This window comes from Canis aureus, chromosome 7 (assembly GCF_053574225.1).
Source record: "Canis aureus isolate CA01 chromosome 7, VMU_Caureus_v.1.0, whole genome shotgun sequence".
Taxonomy (NCBI): Eukaryota; Metazoa; Chordata; class Mammalia; order Carnivora; family Canidae; genus Canis; species Canis aureus.
The window spans coordinates 39,341,052-39,362,242 of NC_135617.1; the positions used below are offsets into that span (position 1 = coordinate 39,341,052).

At 33.9% G+C, this 21,191-nt stretch overlaps 1 protein-coding gene across 8 annotated transcripts in view; it reads right to left on the minus strand.

The window, feature by feature from the left end:
- The window catches only part of SMAP1 (small ArfGAP 1), a 178,305-nt gene that overhangs the window by 66,735 nt on the left and 90,379 nt on the right, over positions 1-21,191 (minus strand). For 5 of the 8 annotated variants that reach the window (XM_077903460.1, XM_077903461.1, XM_077903463.1 and 2 more), the window contains one exon: positions 13,599-13,679. The exons of the other annotated variants lie outside the window; for them this stretch is intronic. In XM_077903460.1, coding sequence (XP_077759586.1) covers positions 13,599-13,679 — 81 coding nt within the window. The remainder of the gene's footprint in view (positions 1-13,598; positions 13,680-21,191) is intronic. 8 annotated transcript variants of the gene reach the window in all.

Here is a 21,191-nt window from a genome sequence, read left to right on the forward strand (position 1 = left end):
CATTTTTGGGCTATTATGAATAATGCTGCTATGAATATGGGTGTACAAATATCTGTTTGATTCCCTGGTTTCAATTCTTTGGGATATATATATATCCAGATGTGGAATTGCTGGATTATATGGTCATCGTAAAAATAATTAATTTTTTGAAGAATCACCACACTAGTTTTCACAGTGGCCACACCACCTTACAATCCCAATAGTGCACAAGGGTTCCAATTTCTCCACATCCTAATACTTCTCATTTTATTTTTTTTTGTTAGTAGTCATTCTAGTGTCCTGTACAAAGTGCCCTGTTTAAGTCCTATAAAAGTTTTCATTTCCACCTATATTTGAAAATGTCATGAAATGAGTTAGATATTTAAAAAATAAAAAGTTATTAATTTAGCCCCTATAGTAAAATTTATGGTTATACAAACATTGCATAAGAAAATGATCATTTTATATATATAATATATATATAAAATATTAAGTAGGGAATGAGGAATGAGGAAATAAAAATATAAAAATACAATCTACCAAGGGAAAAAATGGAAGTAAAAACCAAAATGTTGTAAGTGGCGAGATTTAAATTTAAAACTAAAAATAAATAAATAAATAAATAAATAAATAAATAAATAAATAAATAAATTTAAAACTGATTTTCCTTTTTACTTTTCTTGTATTTTCCATGATTTTTATAGTAAGACACAAATGGCTATAGAAAGAAATGAGGCTGAATATCATTATCATAATGATAAAGATTTAGAAGTAGATGTAGACTTGGTTCGGTGGAGAAAAGAGACATGGACGGGGAGGGGGATATAGATGCAAATCAAAGTTACTGAGACAAAAATAAGAAAGGTACAATTAGAAGACATCTACTCGGTTTCCCTGGATTTGTATATACTTGAAAAGGCATTAACAAAAAGTGAAAACAAGTAAGTAAACGCTGAAGGGCTTTGACATTTGTACTTTTTCTATAAGCAGTTAGGCTTAGTTATCTTAATTCTTCCCAGTGTTCAGGCCCCCACTAAGTTTTGATGACGCTGGAATCTTTTTATTCTGCCGCCAGTTATTCTGGCACTTCAATACTTTCAAATAAATGTAGTAATCTAAACAAATAATTTTAAGTATCACAAAAGTAATATTCCAGAAGACGAAAAATGACATCAACACCCAGTTTGATGTATCTATAATTTGAATTAGTGATTCTGAAAGGTGGAGTAGATTTTACCCACAGGGGACATTCAGCATGTCTGAAGACATTTTGGATTGTCAGGACTGGCAGGATGCTGCTAAACATCCTATAAGGACATCCCCCCAGCACTGTATCCCTAATACCTAAAACAGTGTTTGGCATGCTGTAGGTACTCAAAAATGACCAGTTTTTTTAGTTTTAATACCTTCTTTAATAAGACATTACAGCACACAACTGAGCCCCAAGTGTGTCAGTTAAACATGGGGATGCAGATCCATGGAAGTAAAATGGAAACAAATATAATCTTAAACCCATTCTTTTTGGCAATTAATGGAAACACAGAATACAATGGACCAATTCCCTCTCAGTGTCTCAGATTTTATAAAGTCTTTGAAGACACCATAACAGTTTTATGATGAACTTTGCTGTGATCTGTTAAAGAATCTTCAAATTAAATAATGAAGATGCTTAAGAATTATAGTTTTCCCCTTAGAGCAAATTTAACTCAAACATAATAGAAAGGGATTGTACTAATTATCCTTACACAAAGCATGAGAATTAATGTCTTATGTAAGACCAATGCAGCTATTTTCCTATCACTGAGATATAACATTAAATATAGTGTCTTCAGCTGCTTATAAAAAAGGGTTAAATACAGGAACAAAAAGCTTTTATTCTGAATTACAGTCAGTAAAACAAATGAAAAAAAAAAAACTTGTGAATGATTTTTAAATGATTTGTTACTAAATGTAAACATACATATGGTCAAAGCATTTTTAAAAACCTTTAAACTGTAATTTAGCCAGAACTTCAATAATACCCACCACAAGCAATCAGGCAAATTCTTATGTTCTGGTACCCAACATATTAGGAAGTAACAGATATTAAATCTGAAACTTAGGAAATTAAATACATGAAAAAAAAAGACTAAATTAAGATTGTAATAGAAGTCACTAAGAAAATATCACCACTGAAGAAGCTTTTCCTTGTCAATATCTTAAACTTACAGTGAAGTCAAACAAGGTGGGCAGAATCTGCACAGCTACAAAACAAATGCAGTGATAAATTACAGCAGAAAGAGGGAATGCATTTTGTAAATCCACAGGATCAGATTTGTGGCTCTAAGCAATTACCAGCAAATAGTTGAGTGTTCTTCCTATTATATTAATTTTAAAATTTAAACAGTTACAGCAGTTACACTAGTAAAGTTAATAGCTGACAAGAGCAAATTAGAAGAACCCTAAAATTGTCTTAACTGGGAGGGATTTACCTCATCTATCTGAACCAACCCATTTCCCCATCCTCAGAGCCAAAAGAATGTGGAGATTGGCCTATTTTAATCTTTTACTAGTTCAGACAGAAGTCATACTGTACACAGTCTTTGATTTTAGGAAATAAATAAATAAATATATATATATATATATATATATATATATATATATATATATATATATAAAACTGAGGCTCAGAGTGTTCAGACATTTAGAAAATAGTAGAGCTGAGAAGCAGATTGAAGTCTTCTAACCAAAATTCAGGCTCTTCCATCTCTGTCTTCTAAGGGTTTTGTTAATATTTTTCAGAAGGTTCTTTAAAAGTTCCTATCATTTGATTTAGCAATTCTGGTTTTAAAAACTGATCCTAAGAAGTTATCACATAGCTGTACTCTGATTATATATATATTTTCATTAATCAAAAGAGAGATACATTTTAAACTTTTTAAAATGATTTTATTTATTTATTTGACAGACAAAGAGCAGGCAGAGGGCGAGGGAGAAGCAGGCTCCCTACTGAGCAGGGAGCCTGACAGGCTACAGGGCTCAATCCCAGGACCCTAGGATCATGACCTAAGCCAAAGGAGCTGCCAAGGCACCCTGAGAATACATTTTAAAAAGAATCTTACTGTTTGCACAGCCCCTGAGCCTCTCTCATCTTGTGTTTAGGGTCAGGGGACCTTCTGCCCCAGGTTGCTCCTTTATCCAGCCCCATCCTTTTGAGGGGGTTGGGGATGTAAAGGGCCTGAGGTCTTCACTTACTCAGTAAATAAAACTGTTTTTGTGGAAAAAAAAAAAAAAGAATCTTACTGTACTCAGAGTAAGATAAATTATGATGTATCCATTCAATGGAACATTAAAGAAAAAAAAGCATACATATATTTATCAAGAAGAAAGGGCATTGAAGATTTAACCAAAGACATTGTTAAATGACAGAGGAGCAGAGTAGGTAACAAAATAATATGTATAGTGTGATCTCACGTAGATATATACATTTCCATGGAAAACAATCAGGAAGGATAAACTTCAAAATGTTAGCGATATTTTTTTCTATGTGGTCAGATCTGTGGTGATATTTCTTTTTGCTTACACACATTTTCTAACATATTAAAAACATATATGGTATGGGTACTACAGGGAGAGAGAGGCTATTAAAAATCAGCTAGGCTCTGTCTCTTGGTTAAAGAATGAGTAACTATAAATTTACTATAGATAAAACATATGATTTCTTTTTACTCAGGCATAGCACTGTGATCTTCTTTTTCAATGAGAAAATATTAATTTTTAAAAGGGTACTTAATAGCTAAAAAAGATAGGAAGCTGTCAATAGCAACTAGCAATCTATACCTTAATAAAACTTAGATAATAGAGAAGCTGCGTTAAAATGCTTTCTAAGCCTAATGTACAATGATATTGCACCTATTGTTTTTTAAATCTACAAACAAAAGATTATTAACAAACTAATCTCTAAGGTTGAGCGTTAAGCTGGGAATGAAATGATTTGTGGAAAATACAAGGAATCTTCCAAACCCACTTATGAAAATGCTCTGTGAGGCATCTGCTATGCTTACTCACCTAGACCATGTTCTATGATTTCTATAAAAGCATTAATTATCAGAAATATCTTATTCTCAAATGAATTCATGTATCATATGAAAGGCTTATTTAGCCTAAATTACATTTGAGAGCTTGATGACTGTGTAAATATCTCGGTCAGATTGCCAAAAAACACCTATCAATATAGCAACTGGCAATGAGCCACCTAATTTAACTTTATAATGTTTTACTAAGAACAATTTGGTTTACAATTGGTTGCTTACTTTCATAGGGCTGTACTGAAATTTCATTTTTTTATTTTTTTAAACATTTTTTAAAATTTTTATTTATTTATGATAGTCACAGAGAGAGAGAGAGAGAGAGAGAGAGAGAGAGAGGCAGAGACATAGGCAGAGGGAGAAGCAGGCTCCATGCACCGGGAGCCCGATGTGGGATTCGATCCCGGGTCTCCAGGATCGCGCCCTGGGCCAAAGGCAGGCGTTAAACCGCTGCGCCACCCAGGGATCCCAGTACTGAAATTTTAAATTCAACAGATTTGTAATTGTAGTTTACACTTATTCTGTAAGATTAAATCACTTATATTTATCAAGTAAAAATTTATTTTTTAAGTTTTATTAACATAAAAAACTGGGATGCCCGGGTGGCTCAGCGGTTAAGCATCTGCCTTCGGCCCAGGGCGTGATTCTGGATTCCCTGGATCGAGTCCCGCATCAGGCTTCCTGTGTGGAGCCTGCTTCTCCCTCTGCCTGTGTCTCTGCCTCTCTCTCTCTGTGTCTCCCATGAATAAATAAATAAAATCTTAAAAAAAAAAAAAAAAACATAAAAAACTTCTTCAAAAAAGCAACTTTGCTGATTTTTTCTTTTGCAACTAGTAGGAAAAAAATCATTTTTCATCTATATCATTTTCTTAAAGAATCAAATACTTGTCATATCTTGACATAAACTTTTTAATGACAGTATTAACGTAGGAACCTTCTCTTTCCCATAATACCACTGCTTCTCTAATTTCCTTCTTGGGATTTTTTTTTCTACATTCATATACTTTGTGAACTGATTTTTCTTTCATGAATTTCAAGAAGCTAGTGGCAAAAATCTGCATAAGAAACACTTTCTAGGACAGCTCTGGTGGCTCAGCGGTTTAGCGCTGCCTTCAGCCCAGGGTGTGATTCTGGAGACCCAGGATCGAGTCCCACGTCAGGCTCCCTGCATGGAGCCTGCTTCTCCCTCTGCCTGTGTCTCTGCCTCTCTCTCTGTGTCTCTTGTGAATAAATAAAATATAAAAAAAAAAACTTTCTAAATTTAACATTAAAAAATTGTAACACATACTTTGGACACCACATCCCATTGACAGCAATCCCTTTTAAACTAAAGTACCCCACTAAGGGATATATGACTAAGTATATACATGCGTATGTACAGGAGCACAGAAAATTATAATTTGTTTAAAACAGTTATCCTTATGTAGAGCTACTATGAGAAATTACATATTTTTTAATGCTTTGCTTGTTTATAGATTTTTTCTACAAAACAGGTAATAATAAAAAATAGAAGTTTGAATATTAAGAGAATTTTTAAAGTTCATAAAAACATAAAAATATTCGAAGACAGGTACATAATTATATCCTCTCAGTATAATGATCAGAGAGGAACTTAAAGTCCATGAAAATATCTCTGAGAATAATCTAAATTATTCTATTAATATATCCATTGCATATAAAAACAATGGTACAACATATGGTATTTGTCGATTGTACACATGAAACTAATATTATACTGTATGTCAACTTAAAGTAAGCCATTTCTTCCAAATTTTATATACGTATGTGGATATATATATGATCTATATAAATACAGAAGTAACTTGCATTAGAAATAACTAAATAATAAAAAAATATAAAATATATAAATAAATGAATGAATGAATGAATGAATGAATGAAATAACTAAATAGGCCAGCCTGGGTGGCTCAGCAGTTTAGCGCTGCCTTCGGCCCAGGGCCTGATCCTGGAGACCTGGGATCAAGTCCCATGTCGGGCTCCCTGCACGGAGCCTGCTTCTCCCTCTGCCTGTGTCTCTGCCTCTCTTTGTCTCTCTCATGAATAAATAAATAAAATCTTAAAAAAAAAAAAAAAGAAAAGAAAAAGAAATAACTAAATGCCTTTTCTCCTAAATTAGACTTTGTGTTTTAACAGTAAAACAATCGATTAAGAGATGAGAATTATGGTGGGTGAGGAACCAGTATGAAATAATATGGAAAAGGTGACTAAAGGCCAGCTCTGTACAACACTGAAAGTCATCTTTAAGAGTATTTTAAGGGCAGCCTGTGTGGCTCAGCGGTTTAGCGCCACCTTCGGCCCAGGGCCTGATCCTGGAGATCCGGGATAGAGTCCCACATCAGGCTTCCTGCATTGGCTCTGCTTCTCCCTCTCCCTCTGCCTGTGTCTCTGCCTCTCTCTGTGTGTCTCTCATGAATAAATAAATAAAATCTTAAAAAAAAAAAGAGTATTTTAAAATGATTTTAGGAATCTGTTCGTGTGTTCAGTAGGTGGAATAATTCTAAATTTAAAACTATTATTGCCAAGAGGACTTTGAGATCATTTAGGAAGCCCTGTCATTAATAAATGAAGGAAAGAAGGTTCTGTAGTTAACTGACTGCCAAGGAGATAGTTAACCACAGACCAAGGGCTTGAATCTGGCTGTCTTCCTGACTCTGCTTCTTTCACTGCAACTAATTCTCAGTTGTTGGGAAGGCAAAAGCAGAGGATCTCAACAAACTGTTTCTGTAAGTAAAGTTTTATCAGAACACATTCATTTACTGCTTGTTTTTACAAAGAAAAAATGGAGTAGTTATGAAAGATATCTTATGATCTACAGCCTAAAATAGTTACCAACTGGTCCTTTACAGAAATAAGTTTGCTGACTCTATGTTGAAGATTTTTTTACCATACAATTCAGAAATTTTAGAACTTGATCCATAATAACCCATATGATGGGTTGTAAAAAATAATAATAAAACAGAACAACACTAGCAATTACCTTATAAGGGGTTAATCCTACTACCACCAAAGAATCTATTTGTCCATTTTGCATATTTTGACACATACATCTTTTAGAAAAGAAAAACTTAGAACTTTCCAAAGGAGAAATTAAGACTTGACTAAACTGAAAGAAAATTCGTATACATTCCTATTCTATAAAACCACTTCTCATTTACATGAATATATTTATAGATCATTGGCTATTTGGGAGAGAGCCTAACAGATAAATCTAAGCTAAATGAATTAGAGATGTCAAATGTATGACAGAATATTTTAGAAAAAGTCAAATTTATATCCAATTTTCCAGCAGGATATCTAAGGCACAAAGGAGACATATATATTTAAGTGCTAAGAACATCTAGCCTATTAATCACATGATTCATTAAACTTTTCACTTTTATCTTTCTCTTCTCAGAAAAGCAAGCAAACCTGACTCCAGCTGATCCTGTTAGTAACAGCACACACCACAAAAAAATGTAAACCTCAGTGAAACTTAAGTACAAAATACAATTTACATAAAAGAGACTACTCAAGGAAAACAAGTTTATTTAAAGAAGTCCCCACTAGAAGCTAACAAATCAGTAAAAGTTATTAATTTACTAGTGAAGATAGCATGAAATAAGGTTACATACAAACACATAGCTCTTTTTTAGGGAACCGGGGACAGTTCATTATAAAACAATATATCTTACATTGTATAGTCTTGTATATCCTACAAGACTAAAAATTGTAACCAGAAAGGAACCTAAAGATATATATATCAAATTAGAACACACACACACACACACACACACACACACACACACACGATCTGAGACTTTTTTTTTTTCCCCCGATCTGAGACTTAAATTAGAAGACTTGGGTTCAAATCTCTGAGCTGCCAACAACTGTTAATACTGAGCAAGTTACTTCTTGATGATTTAATGTCCTTCTAATATTTAGTGTACTCCTTCCCTCCCTCCGTCCTTTTCAGAGAGGGTGGGAGAAGGACAGAGGGAATCCTCAGCAGGCTCCATGCCCATGAGATCAAGCCCCACACAGGACAATCTCACAACCCTGAGATCATGATCTGAGGTAAAATCAAGAGTCACTTAACTGACTGAGCCACACAGACATCCCTAGTTTATTTCTTTTTTTTTTAATTTTTTATTTATTTATGATAGGCACACAGAGAGAGAGAGAGAGGCAGAGACAGAGGCAGAGGGAGAAGCAGGCTCCATGCACCAGGAGCCCGATGTGGGATTCGATCCCAGATCTCCAGGATCCCGCCCTGGGCCAAAGGCAGGCGCTAAACCGCTGTGCCACCCAGGGATCCCCCTAGTTTATTTCTTTATAAAATAAGCGATTTGGACTAGAGTAGTAAGGTTCCTTCTAACCCCCAAATTAACAATCTATTTATTTGAGAGAGAAAGACAGAGTAAGAGCACGAGTGGGAGGATCAATGGGAGAAAGAAAGGGAGAGGTAGAATCTCAAGCAGACTGGGCTAAGCATGGAGCCTGATGTGGAGCTTGATCTCATGATCCTGTAATCACGACCTAAGCTAAAACAAGAGTCTGACACTGAACAGACTATACTATCCAGGGCCACAAATTAGGTCATTTTTAAGTAACCATTTATTAAATCACTGCTATGTGTCAAGAACCATGTTAATAACTTTAATAACCTGTAGAAGCTAATGAATTTAGAAAAAGCGTTTTAGAATAAATAATCTCTTCTAGCCTCATTCTTTTAAACACATAAAGAGATATGAGATGGAGTTTAATACGTGCTGCCTTAAAAAAAATAAGTAAAATCCTTCTTCCAAATCAGACTCTATAAAATCTCCAACTAAACTAGGTGACATTAGTCAAATTATATATTCTCTCTGAATCTCCATTTATAAAATGGGGACCATCAACAACAACTCTGTAGTTTTTGTGAGGAATAAAGATAACACCCACAGGTATAAAGTTGAAAGCTTTCCCTATGATGTCAGAATTAAGACAAGGATGTCCTATCACTAATTCAAAAACTAGAAATAAAAAGAGCAATAAAATCAGCTACAATAATGTTACAAAGCTAAGGTATCTGCAACAAATAACCGAAAAAAAGCTAGTATCCTCTATGTGTGTTTATACACAGATGTATACACAGATTGGTACAAACGAATGAGGAAAAGTCAGCAATCTAATTGAAAAATAGACAAAAGATCTGAACCAGAACACCAAAAGAGGAAATCCAAACAGGCAATAAACATATGAAAAAGGCATCTGGCCTCATTAGTAATCAAGAAAAGTGATATTAAAAATATAATGGGATATCATTATATACTCCCCACACTGCAAAGAGTAAAATCTCTAACATATACTGTAAAGAATATGGCCTGACCAGAATACATTTGGTATACAATTTGGAAAACAGTTTAACCTTATCTAGTCAAGTTCAAAATGCAGGTAGATTGGGATGCCTGGGTGGCTCAGCGGTTGGGCATCTGCCTTTGGCTCAGGGCGTGATCCCGGGGTCCCAGGACACTGGGATCCTGCGAGGGGCCTGCTCCTCTCTCTGCCTATGTCTCTGCCTCTCTCTGTCTCTCATGAATAAATAAATAAAATCTTAAAAAAAAAAAAGATACAGGTAGATTATAACCCAACAATTGCACTCATAAGTATACCTTAAAGAAATGCATGCTTAGATGCATGAATAGAAGTGTCCATAGCAGCATTGTTTATAACAGCTAAAGCCTGGTTATAATCCAAATATTTATTAACAGTGGAATGGAAAAATAAAATAAGGAACACACAAAAAAATAAAATAAAATAAAATAAAATAAAATAAAATAAAATAAAATAAAATAAAATAAAATAAAATAAAATAAAAAATAAGGAACACATATATAATACTACAAAACAACCTAATAAACCATAACTAAATACAATATGATTGACCCTTATAAAATGTTGACTAAAAAAGCAAAATACAAAAGAATGTCTGTGATATCATTTCATTCACATGTTAAAATATAGAAATAAACCACACTGTTCAGAAATACATGCAGAGAAGGTTAAACTATTTCTAAAACGAAAAGAAATTTTTATCTCTGGGGAGAAGGGAAGTGATTATTTTTTTTTAAAGATTTTATTTATTCATTCATGATAGACACAGAGGGGGGTGGGTGGCAGAGACATAGGCAGAGGGAGAAGCAGGCTCCATACTAGGAGCCTGATGTGGGACTTGATCCCAGGACTCCAGGATCGTGCCCAGGGCCAAAGGCAGGCACTAAACCACTGAGCCACCCAGGGATCCCCAAGGGAAGTGATTATTTATTAGGAATGGTGTTGCAGGGGCAGCTTTTGGTGTGCTGCTCATGACTGATTTCTTGACTTAGTGAATACATGGATGGTCACTTTACAAATATATTGTATATATACAAGTACACTTGTAAGTTGTACACCTGTAAGTTTCTGGCACACAGGAGATAGTAATAAAAACAACTATTACATTATAATGATAATTTTATTCTGACAACTATTGCTACTACTTTCACTGATATTACTACTAATTTCTCTTCTGCCGATTATATATGCCCCCTTAAAATATCAGCTCAGAGAGACTATACAGAAAAAATGCCTGTATGTGAAAATGTATGCATGCCTATTAAGCTTTTTATTTGTGTTATTTTCTTTTCCGTTTCCCCACTGTTACACTTCTAAATGCATCTTCCTTTTTATATACTTTGCACTATCCTGACCACAAAATTTTGATAGGAACTAAAGTTTTCCCCTCTACATGATTATTCTTTCAGCAAGGATCTGCTGATGGTGACATCAGCAGCAGGAGTCCTAAACCTCTGCAGGTTGAGTAAGAATAACAGATGATGTATAAACTGAGTTTAATAAAATCTAAGTATCTAAAGGAAACAGTATAAGAACTATACTAGATTCTCATTGCTCACACACCTTGAACTGCTCTTCTCAAGCTCCCAACCCAGAAACTCAGTTTTAGGTGATTGCTGTAGCCCTTTTCTACAGGAGGCAACAGAAGAAGTATTTACATGCAAGGCTATGAAACACACATGGTCATGGTCACTACATCAAAAAGCTCGATACACTTCTATGGTAAGGTTTAAGTGGTAATAACTTGTCAAGCACCAAAAAAACTCTTTATTTTGATATTTCCAATTCTTGATAACAAAATATAACCTCTACTAATGATTTTAAAATTCCTTTTAATGCAACCAGAAATTATAAGAAATTTCACCTGAAGTTTACGATGCATGTTGGGGTGCTTGAGTGGCCCAGTCATTTAAGCATCTAACTCCTGGTTTGAGCTCAGATCATATTCTCAATCATGAGATCAAGCCGCACCTCAGGCTCTGCCCTTAGTAAGGAGTCTGCTTAGGATTTTCTTCTTCCTCTGCCCCTCCCCACTGTGCTCTAAGTCTTAAAAAAAAAAAAAAAGAAAAAAGCCGACTGCATGCTAAAGAGAAAGTTACCAGAGGAGGAATAAAGCCACTTAAAGTAACCAGGTCATAATTACCAACTTAATCACTCCTTTTAAAAAATGGAATATCTAACATCTACATTTTTTCAAAAAAATCTAGCTTTTTAAAAATAGATTTGTTTCAGATGGTGGGGGGCAGCTTGAGTGGGGGAGATGGGTAGAGGGAGAAGAGAATCCTTGCTGAGCAAGGAGCCCGATGTGGGGCTCAATCCCAGGATCCTAGGATCATGACCTGAGCCAAAGGCAGATGCTTAAATGACTGACCCACGTAGACACCCCATTAACATCTAAATTTAATTTGATGAAAGGTAAGAATTTGTGTTTATTTATTTACTTTTAAATATTTTATTTATATATTCATGAGAGAGAGAGAGAGAGAGAGAGAGGCAGAGACACATGCAAAGGGAGAAGCAGGCTCCCCACAGGGAGCCCTATGCAGGACTCAATCCCAGGACCCTGGGATCACGCCCTGAGCCAAAGGCAGACACTCAACCACTGAGCCACACAGGTGTCCTGAAAGATAAGAATTTAATTCTGTATACTATCATTAAAACCAAGTGATATTCAAAGAAATTAACTTTAACTGAAAATTAGTATTTCAAAGAATTGTTCTTAGCAAAGGTCTTACAGTCAGCATTTCCAGTTTATTAATTGTTCTTCACTACCTTGGAATCAACATACTATGAGATGAAAAACATCAATGAATTAGTAAACATATATTTATTCTAAATATCTGCTACAAACAATAAACTGTTAGAAATACAAAGAAGTGCAAGACTTGGTCCCCACCTTATTGATGCACAATCTCAAGAAACAAAACATCTATGCATCTGTGTTAGATAAGAAAACTTATCTAAAAATACAATTGAACAGTAATACAAAGAAGGAAGTAATAATATCAAATGTATAGCAATGTCTCCAGAATTCTGAGGAAGGGAAAAAGTGTGATCCAGTGGAGATATTTAAAGGGACTTCATGGGAAAGGTAAATGAGTAAGTCTTAGCAAGAGATGGGGAAAAGAAAGGATATTCTTACAACTCTTTGAAGGTAGAGACTGCTTTAATAAATGACAGAGAAAGAACCACTATGTACCTGCACTATACACTTTAAGTGAATGCACCTTGTATATGTAATTTACACCTTGATTATGTCAGTTTTTTTAAATTTCCGCAACTATGAAGGATGCTCCCTTTTACTGACTAATCCTTTAACCATGCTTCCATATTTTCATGATCAAATATATTCAAAGCCAAGCTGCCATAACTATTTACCCAAAGTCTTTTAAAAAGCTAATGCTCTCTTTACTAGTTTGCCTAAGCACATCTAGATGGCATATCACTGTCAAAATAATCTTCCGAAAGAACCTTTCTGAATCAGATATATCTCTATAGACTTTGAAACGTTACCCACAGCCTTTGCTCAAAAAAACAATCAACATGGACTTAAAGGTCCTTTACAATTTGAGCTCCATCTACCGTGCTGGTCTTATTTTTCACTACTGTCTATACACAGATATATATCTTTGCAAAAAGATATGCATCTATGGATAGGGATATTTTTTCTATACATAGGTATTTTTTTCAACAGAGATACTATTTTTCGAAATATACTTTGTATAGTTTCAGTTTCTATACCTGTCCTCAAGGTATTCTCTCCAAATGATATACTCCTGCCTTTCACCTTAATCCTACCTACAAATCAAAATCTACCTCAAATGTTTACTCTTAAACATCAACTCTTTTCTGAAGGCCCCTTCAGGTATGATCTCTTCATTCTCTAAACTTTCACTCAAATCTGTTTGTGCATGAAAACTAAAAACATTTTTATGTCATTAATAAGAGAATACTAATCCTTAAGGAATTCACATGATCTACATAGTTACATAGATATGTAACTGACTAAAAGTTATATAGGACAATCTAGAAGGACATGCTTAGCATACATATCCATTCAAAAAATACTTACAAAAGAATGATTATTAACATACTGTAAATATCCCAAAAGACATTCATATGTAAAAATACAAAAATAAGATGGTAATATTAATAGATATTTTTTAAAATGAATTTTACCTTTTCAGTTGTAAGAGGTTTCACAGGCTTTTCTGGCTCCTTTTCTTTCTTTTTCTCTTCCTTTTTTTTTTCCTTTTCTTTCTAAAACACAGACCAAAGTTTTGTTTACTTTTTAAAAAATGTCAGCTCTTAACACATTTTTATTTTATAGGTTGAGTCATTATTTGAGGAAGTGTTTGATGATGACTATCCAGTGATACTGAAATACAAAAGTAAACACAGCAAATTCATAGTCATTGAAATTACATATTGATAACACAACAAAGAATATCTTTTCTTTAAAAAATTTAAGACAGATGAAACTATTTAGAACTTCTTTGAAATTTTAGAGTTTGTTTAAACAAATGAGACCTCTAAATCAATAAATTCTCACTGTGTCTTTACATCAGGCTAGGCTTCGTAATAGCAAACATAATACTGAAATTTGAACAAGAAGAAAAAATGTAAACTAACTGTGAAAGAATTCCTTATGACACAGATGAAAACAGATTACAACATGTGAACATGAGATGAAAAGGGAAAAAATGCTTTAATTTTTTTAAATATCACAAATCATGGAGACCCCTGGGTGGCTCAGTTGGTTAGGTGCCAATTCTTGATTTTGGCTCAGGTCATGATCTCATGGGTCATGTGATGAAGCCTCATGTTGAACTCCATGCTCAGTGGGGAGTCTGCTTGAAGGTTCTCTCCCTCTGCCCCTCTCTCAAGCATAAATAAACCTTTAAAATATCACAAAACATGTTTAGTCTACTACATAAATGTTGTGATTTTTAAAAGGACAAAATACAATTATTTTCTCATTAAAAAATGTTAAGGATATGTATGCCTGGTACCATAGCAAATTGAATAGTATACTTAATCCAATTCAGTGTAGGTATAATGGTACCATGATGTCCACAATTGCATTTCCAAGAAGGATAAAACAGGATATAATATTAAAAACTTAAGGGCCACAAACATGCCAAAAAAGAAAAATGAAATAATAGATTAAACAATGAACATTCATAAGACATTTAAAGGGAAGAGATGCCTAGAAACCTAGAAATGAATCACTACTACAAATGCGTATTAATTAGTACCTTAGTTTCCTAGCAGCAAATAGGAAAAGATAAACTGATGAACCTAGGAAAGGCAGAATAATAAACACACAGAACTTAGTCAAAATGACTATGGGTTTGTTTGTATCTGTGTCTTTAAAATGGTATTTGACACAACCTCTCTCAACAAAATTATTATTTATAATTGAGAAAAGATAACCCTGGCAATTCCTAGGCTATAACATCAAGACATAATAAAGGTTCCTATGGGCCAGACACTGTGAAAATCACCTTATTTTCTAGAGTCTGAAAAAAAAAATGTCATCATGTTCATTTTACAAATGAAGAAACCAAAACTTACACAAGTAAGGCAGAAAGCCACACAGCTAATCAATGGGAGGACCAAGGGAAGACAAAGCCAGACTCTCAAGTCACTATTCATTGCCATCCAGTGAAGCACTATTATTTTTTTACTATTCTGCCATACAACAATGGTTAATATTTATTGAACCCTTACTATGTGCAAGACACTATTTTCACTTAGCAATGAAGAATAAATGAGATGAACAAATCCTTTATCTATTTTAAAACATTTCTAGATATTAAATTCGTGAGGAAAGCAATGTGATAAAACATTCTCACTAATATGTTGGGAATGAATTGTTCTATAACCTCACAGAACTGTTAAGTTTTCAAGAAAGGCACTATCATGAGAAAGGGGAAGAAGATAGTCCTTTCTAATCACTGTGACTGGTAGGCACATATGATATTACCAAAAATGAATCAGATTATTTAGCTATGTTTAATGAGAAAGAGCACAATTCAGTGTTCTTCAACACTGGAATTTCAGCTGTTAAATATAGCTGTCATAATAGGGATATTATGATACAAGCTTTGAAGTAACATTAAAAACATGAGGTCTAAATTCAGATCATACAGTTTGATCCACAGATGACTCCCATCTCTAGAATCAATAGCTGCTGAAAGATCAAAGAGTACTGGGAGAACCTAATTTGTTTTAAAGTATTTTTTCAGCAAGAACAAAATACAGCAGTGTTTGGTATTGTAAAATAGTTCCTGAAACTTGGTTTCTATATATACAAATGATACAGTGAAATAGGCCTTCCATGTGGAAAAAAAAAAAATCAACTGTCCAATTCTTATAAGATAGAGAAAAGCACATATCGGGTTCATTATACCCAAACTATACTTGAGTGATTTGATTAAAGATATGGTCTTCAAAAAATGTTTATTATGTACTCTGACCTTAAAAAGTTGTGAGCATATATACGCTACCATGTGTATATATTTCTTTATTGAGTATATTTAACACTATATTATGCACATTATAAAACATACATTACAATGGAAATTTTGAAAGGATAACCAAAAAAGGCACAAATAGACCTTGGGGGTAATGCTAGAGACATTAGACTTTGAAGCACACTGACTTATTCCAATGCCTTTCTTTTAAAAACTGAAGTGTAATTTACAGACACTATATTAACTTCAGGTATACAAAATAATGATCAAACATTTAATACACTGTAAAATGATCACCACCATAAGTCTAGTCTCCTCCTATCACATAGAAAGTTACATACATGAAATACAGTATTGTTGCTCTAGTCACCAAGCTATACATTATTACCCATAACTTACTTTATAACTGAAAGTTTGTACCTCTTGACCTCATCTTCTTCTCCAATTTCACCCTCTCCCCCTACCAACTCCTTCCCCTCTAGCAACCATCAATCTATTCTTTTCATCTATGAGTTGTTTTTGTTTTTTGTTCATTTGGCTTTTTAGATTCCAAATATAAGTGAAATTATGTGATATTCATCTTACTCTGATTTATTTCACTTAGCATAATGTTGTCCCAAATGGCAAGATTTCATTCTTTTATATAGCTGAATTGTATCCATTGTGTGTATGTATGTATGTGTATATACACACATACCACATCTTCTTTAACCATTCATCCATGAATGGACACTTAGATTGTTTCAGTATCTTGGTTATTGTGAATAATACTACAATAAACATAGGAGTTCCTATATCTTTTTAAATTAATGTTTTCATTTTCTTCATATATCCAGAAGTAGACTTGTTAGATTATGCAATAGTTTTATTTTTAGTTTTCTGAAGAACTTCCATACTATTTTCCAGAGTGGCTACACAAATTTATATTCCTATCAACAGAGCATAACAGATCCCTTTCCTCCACATCCTCATTAACACTTGTGATTTTTTGCCTTTTTGATAATAGCCATTCTAACAATGATACCTCATTGTGGTTTTGATTTGCATTTTCCTGATTAGTGATGCTGAACATCTTTTAATGTGCTGGTTGAGCATCTGTATGCCTTCTTTGGGAAAATGTCCATTTTTTATGGGATTGTTTGGGTTCTTTTGCTATTGAATTGCATGAGTTCTTAATATATTTTGAGTATTAGCCCCTTATCAAATATATGATTTCCATTTTGATATATGATTTTCACTTTGTTGACAGTTTCCTTTGCTGTGCAACATCGTTTTAATTAGATGTAGTTCCATTTGTTTACTTTTGTTTTTGTTGCTCTAGCCTTTGCAGTCAGATAAAAAACAAAAACAAAAACAAAACACATCACTAAGACTGATAACAGGGAGCTTACTGTCTATGTTTTCTTCTAGTATTTCCATGATTTCAAATCTTGCATTCAAATTTTTAGTCCATACTGTGTTAATTTTTGTATACAGAATAAAACACTGGTCCAGTTTTCTCAAAATATTTATTGAAGAGACTATCCTTTCCGCATTGTATATTCTTGCCTCTTCTGGCACAAATTAACTGACCATATATATGTGGGTTTATATCTGTGCTCCCTATTCTGTTGCAATAATCTATGCATCTGTTTTTACGTCAATATCATACTGTTTTGATTAGTATATCTTTATAATATAGTTTGAAATCAAGGCATGTGATAACTTCAGCTTTGTCCTTCTTTCTCAAGATCACTTTGGCTATTCAGGATCTTTTGCGGTTCCATAAAAATCTTAGAAATGTTTGTTCTATTTCTGTGAAAAATGGATTGGGATTTTGATAAGGATTGCACTAAATCTACAAACTTCTTTGGGTAATACAGACATTTTTAACAATATTAATTCTTCTAATTGATGAACATATAGTAATTTCCATTTACTTGTGTCTTCTGTTTCATTCTTAAGCATTCTTAAGCAGTGTATTAAGTCTTTCATCTAGTTGGTTACATTTCTTTCTAGGTATTTTATTCTTTTTGATGCAATTATAAAAGAGATTGTTTTCTTAATTTCTCTTTCAAACCATTTGTTGCCAATATGTAGAAAGAATAGATTTTTGTATATTGACTTTGCATCCTGCAACTTTACTGAAGTTGTTTCTTTTCATAGCATTCTGGTGGAGTCTTTAGGGTTTTTTATATATAAAATCATGTTATCCACAAATGACAATTTTACTTCCTTTCTAATTTGGAAGCATTTTATTTCTTTTTCCTGCCTAACTAGTCCAGCTAGGACTTCCAATACTATGTTGAATAGAAGTGGTAAGAATGGGTATCCTTGTCTTGTTCCTGATCTTAGAGGAAGAGCTTTTAGCTTTTCATCGCTGAATACGATGCTAGCTGTGGTGTTTGTCATATATGGCTTTTATTTTGTTGAGGTAGATTTCCTCCATTCTTGCTTTGATGAGAGTTTTTATCATAAATGGATTTTGGATTTTATCTAATGCTTTTTCTGCATCTGTTGAGATTATCATGATTTTTATCCTTAATTTGATTGATTTGAAGATGTTTAACCATCCTCACATCCCTCCAATAAATTCCATTTGGTCATGGTCATCTTTATTTTTTTTTAAAGAATTTATTTGTTTATTCATGAGGGACAGAGAGAGAGAGAGAAAGAGAGAGAGAGGCAGAGACACACAGAGAGAGAGAGAGAGAAAGACAGAGAGAGAGAGAGAGAGAAAGACAGAGAGAGAGAGGCAGAGACACAGGCAGAGAGGGAGAAGCAGGCTCGCCGCAGGAAGCCTGATGGGACTCGATCCCAGGACTCCAGGATCACACCCTGAATCAAAGGCGTCTAGACGCCTAACCACTGAGCCACCCAGGCGTCCCGGTGTATGATCTTTTTAACTCATTGCTGACCTGTTTGCTAACATTTCATTGAGGACTTTTTCATCTACATTCAACAAGGATATTGGCCCGTAGTTTTCTTATTTTGTGGTGTACTTTGTCTGGTTTTGGTATCAGGATAATGCTGGTCTCGTAAAATTAATAGGGAAGCATTCTCTCCTCTTCAATTTTTTGGAAGAGGTTGAGGTATAATTCATTAGTGAAGCCACCTGGTCCTGGATTTTTGTTGGTTGGGAAGTTTTTGACTCCTGATTCAAACTCCTTGCTAGTAAATGGTCTATTCAGGTTTTCTATTTCTTCATGATTCAGTTTTAGCAGATTGTACATTTCTAGGAATTTATCCATTCTTTCAGACTGTCCAATCTGTATAGTCTACTATGAACAATTATTAACAGTAGTGTCTTATAATTTTTTGTATTTTTTTGGTATCAGTCATTACTTCCCTTTTTTCATTTCTGATTTTATTTGAGCCTTTTCTCTTATTTTTCTTGATGAGTCTGGCTAAAGGCTTGTTAATTTCATTTATCTTTTCAAAGAACCAGCTCTCAGTTTCATTGATCTTTTTTCTTTTAGTCTCTATTTCTTTTGTTCCACTCTGATTTTATTATTTCATTCCTTCTACTGACTCTGAGCTTCATTTGTTCCTCTTTTTCTAGTTCCTCTGGGTATAAAGTTAGATTGTTATTTGGGATTTTTATTTCTTGAGGTAGACCTGTATCACTATCAACTTCTCTTTTAGAACTACTTTTCTTAAATTCCACAGATTTTGCTATGCTTTATTTTCATTTTCATTTGTATCAAGTTATTTTTTAATTTCTCTTTTGATTCCTTCATTGATTCATTGACTGTTCAGTAGTGTTGTCTAATCTCCATATATTTGTGCTTTTTCCAGTTTTCATTTTGTGATTTATTTCTAGTTTCATACCACTGTGGTATAAAAAGATGCTTGATATTACTTCAATCTTCTTAAATTTACTAGTCTATCCATGTGCACTTGAAGAGAATGTATATTCTGCTACTTTGGGATGGAATGAGAACATTCAGATATACAGATCTATTAAGTATATCTGGTCTAATGTGTTATAAGGCCAATGTTTCCTTATGGATTTTCCATCTGGATGATTTATCCACTGATATAAGTGAGGTATTAAAGTCTACTACTATTATTGTATTGCTGTCAATTTGTACCTTTAGGTCTCTTAATATCTGTTTTATATACTTAGGTGCTCCAATGTTGCACCCATAAATAATTACAAATATATCTTCTCGCTGGACTGCTCCATTTATCATTATGTAATGCCTTTGTCTTTTATTAGTGTTTTAAAAAGTCTCTGTTGTCTAATAAGAGCATAGCTCCTCCAGCTTTCTTTTGGCTTCCATTTGCATGAAACATCTTTTTATGTCTGTGTGTCCTTACATCTGAAGTGAATCTCTTATAGCATATAGATAGGTCTTATTTGTTTTATTCAGTCAGCCACCCTATGTCTGTCTTTTGATTGGAACATTTAGTCCATTTACATTTAACCTAATTATTAATGGGTATGTTCTTACTGTCATTTTGCTAACAGTTTTCTGGTTGTTTTTGCAGTTCTCTGTTCTCTTGCTCCCTTCCCTTGTTGCTTTTCAGTGTTATGCTTGTATTCTTTTCTATTTTTTGTGTATCTAGCACATGTTTTTGATTTGTGGTTACCATTGGGTTCATATATAATAATCTTATGTGTATAGCAGTCTTATATTACATTGACGGTTGCACACACATAAACATATTCTAGAAGCACTAAATTTTTCTCACCTCCACATTTTATGTATATAATGTCATGTTTTAGATCTTTTTATTTTGTGTGTCCCTTGGCTAATTTTTTTTAAAGATTTATTTATTTATGATAGAGAGAGAGAGAGAGAGAGAGAGAGAGAGAGAGGCAGAGACACCGGAGGAGGGAGAAGCAGGCTCCATGCTGGGAGCCTGATGTGGGACTCGATCCCGGGACTCCAGGATTGTGCCCTGGGCGAAAGGCAGGCGCTAAACCACTGAGCCACCCAGGGATCCCCCCTTGGCTAATTTTTATAAATATATATTATTTGAATCCTTTTGTGTTTTAATCTCTATACTGGCTTTTAAGTGATTAACTCATGATCTTTATGATATGTTTTACTTGCGAAATTTTTTCCTTTCATAATTTTCTTCCAGTTATGGCCTTTTTGTTCTACTTAAAGAGTTCCCTTTAACATTTCTCATAAGGCCAGTTTAATGGTGATGAACTCTTAACTTTTGTTTATCTGGGAAACTTTTTAGGCTCTCCTTCAATTCTGAATGGTAGCCTAGTTTGGTAGGGTTTAAATTTGTGGGGGTTTTTTCATACTTTGAATATATTATGCTGCTCCTTTCTGGCCTACAAACTTTCTGCTGA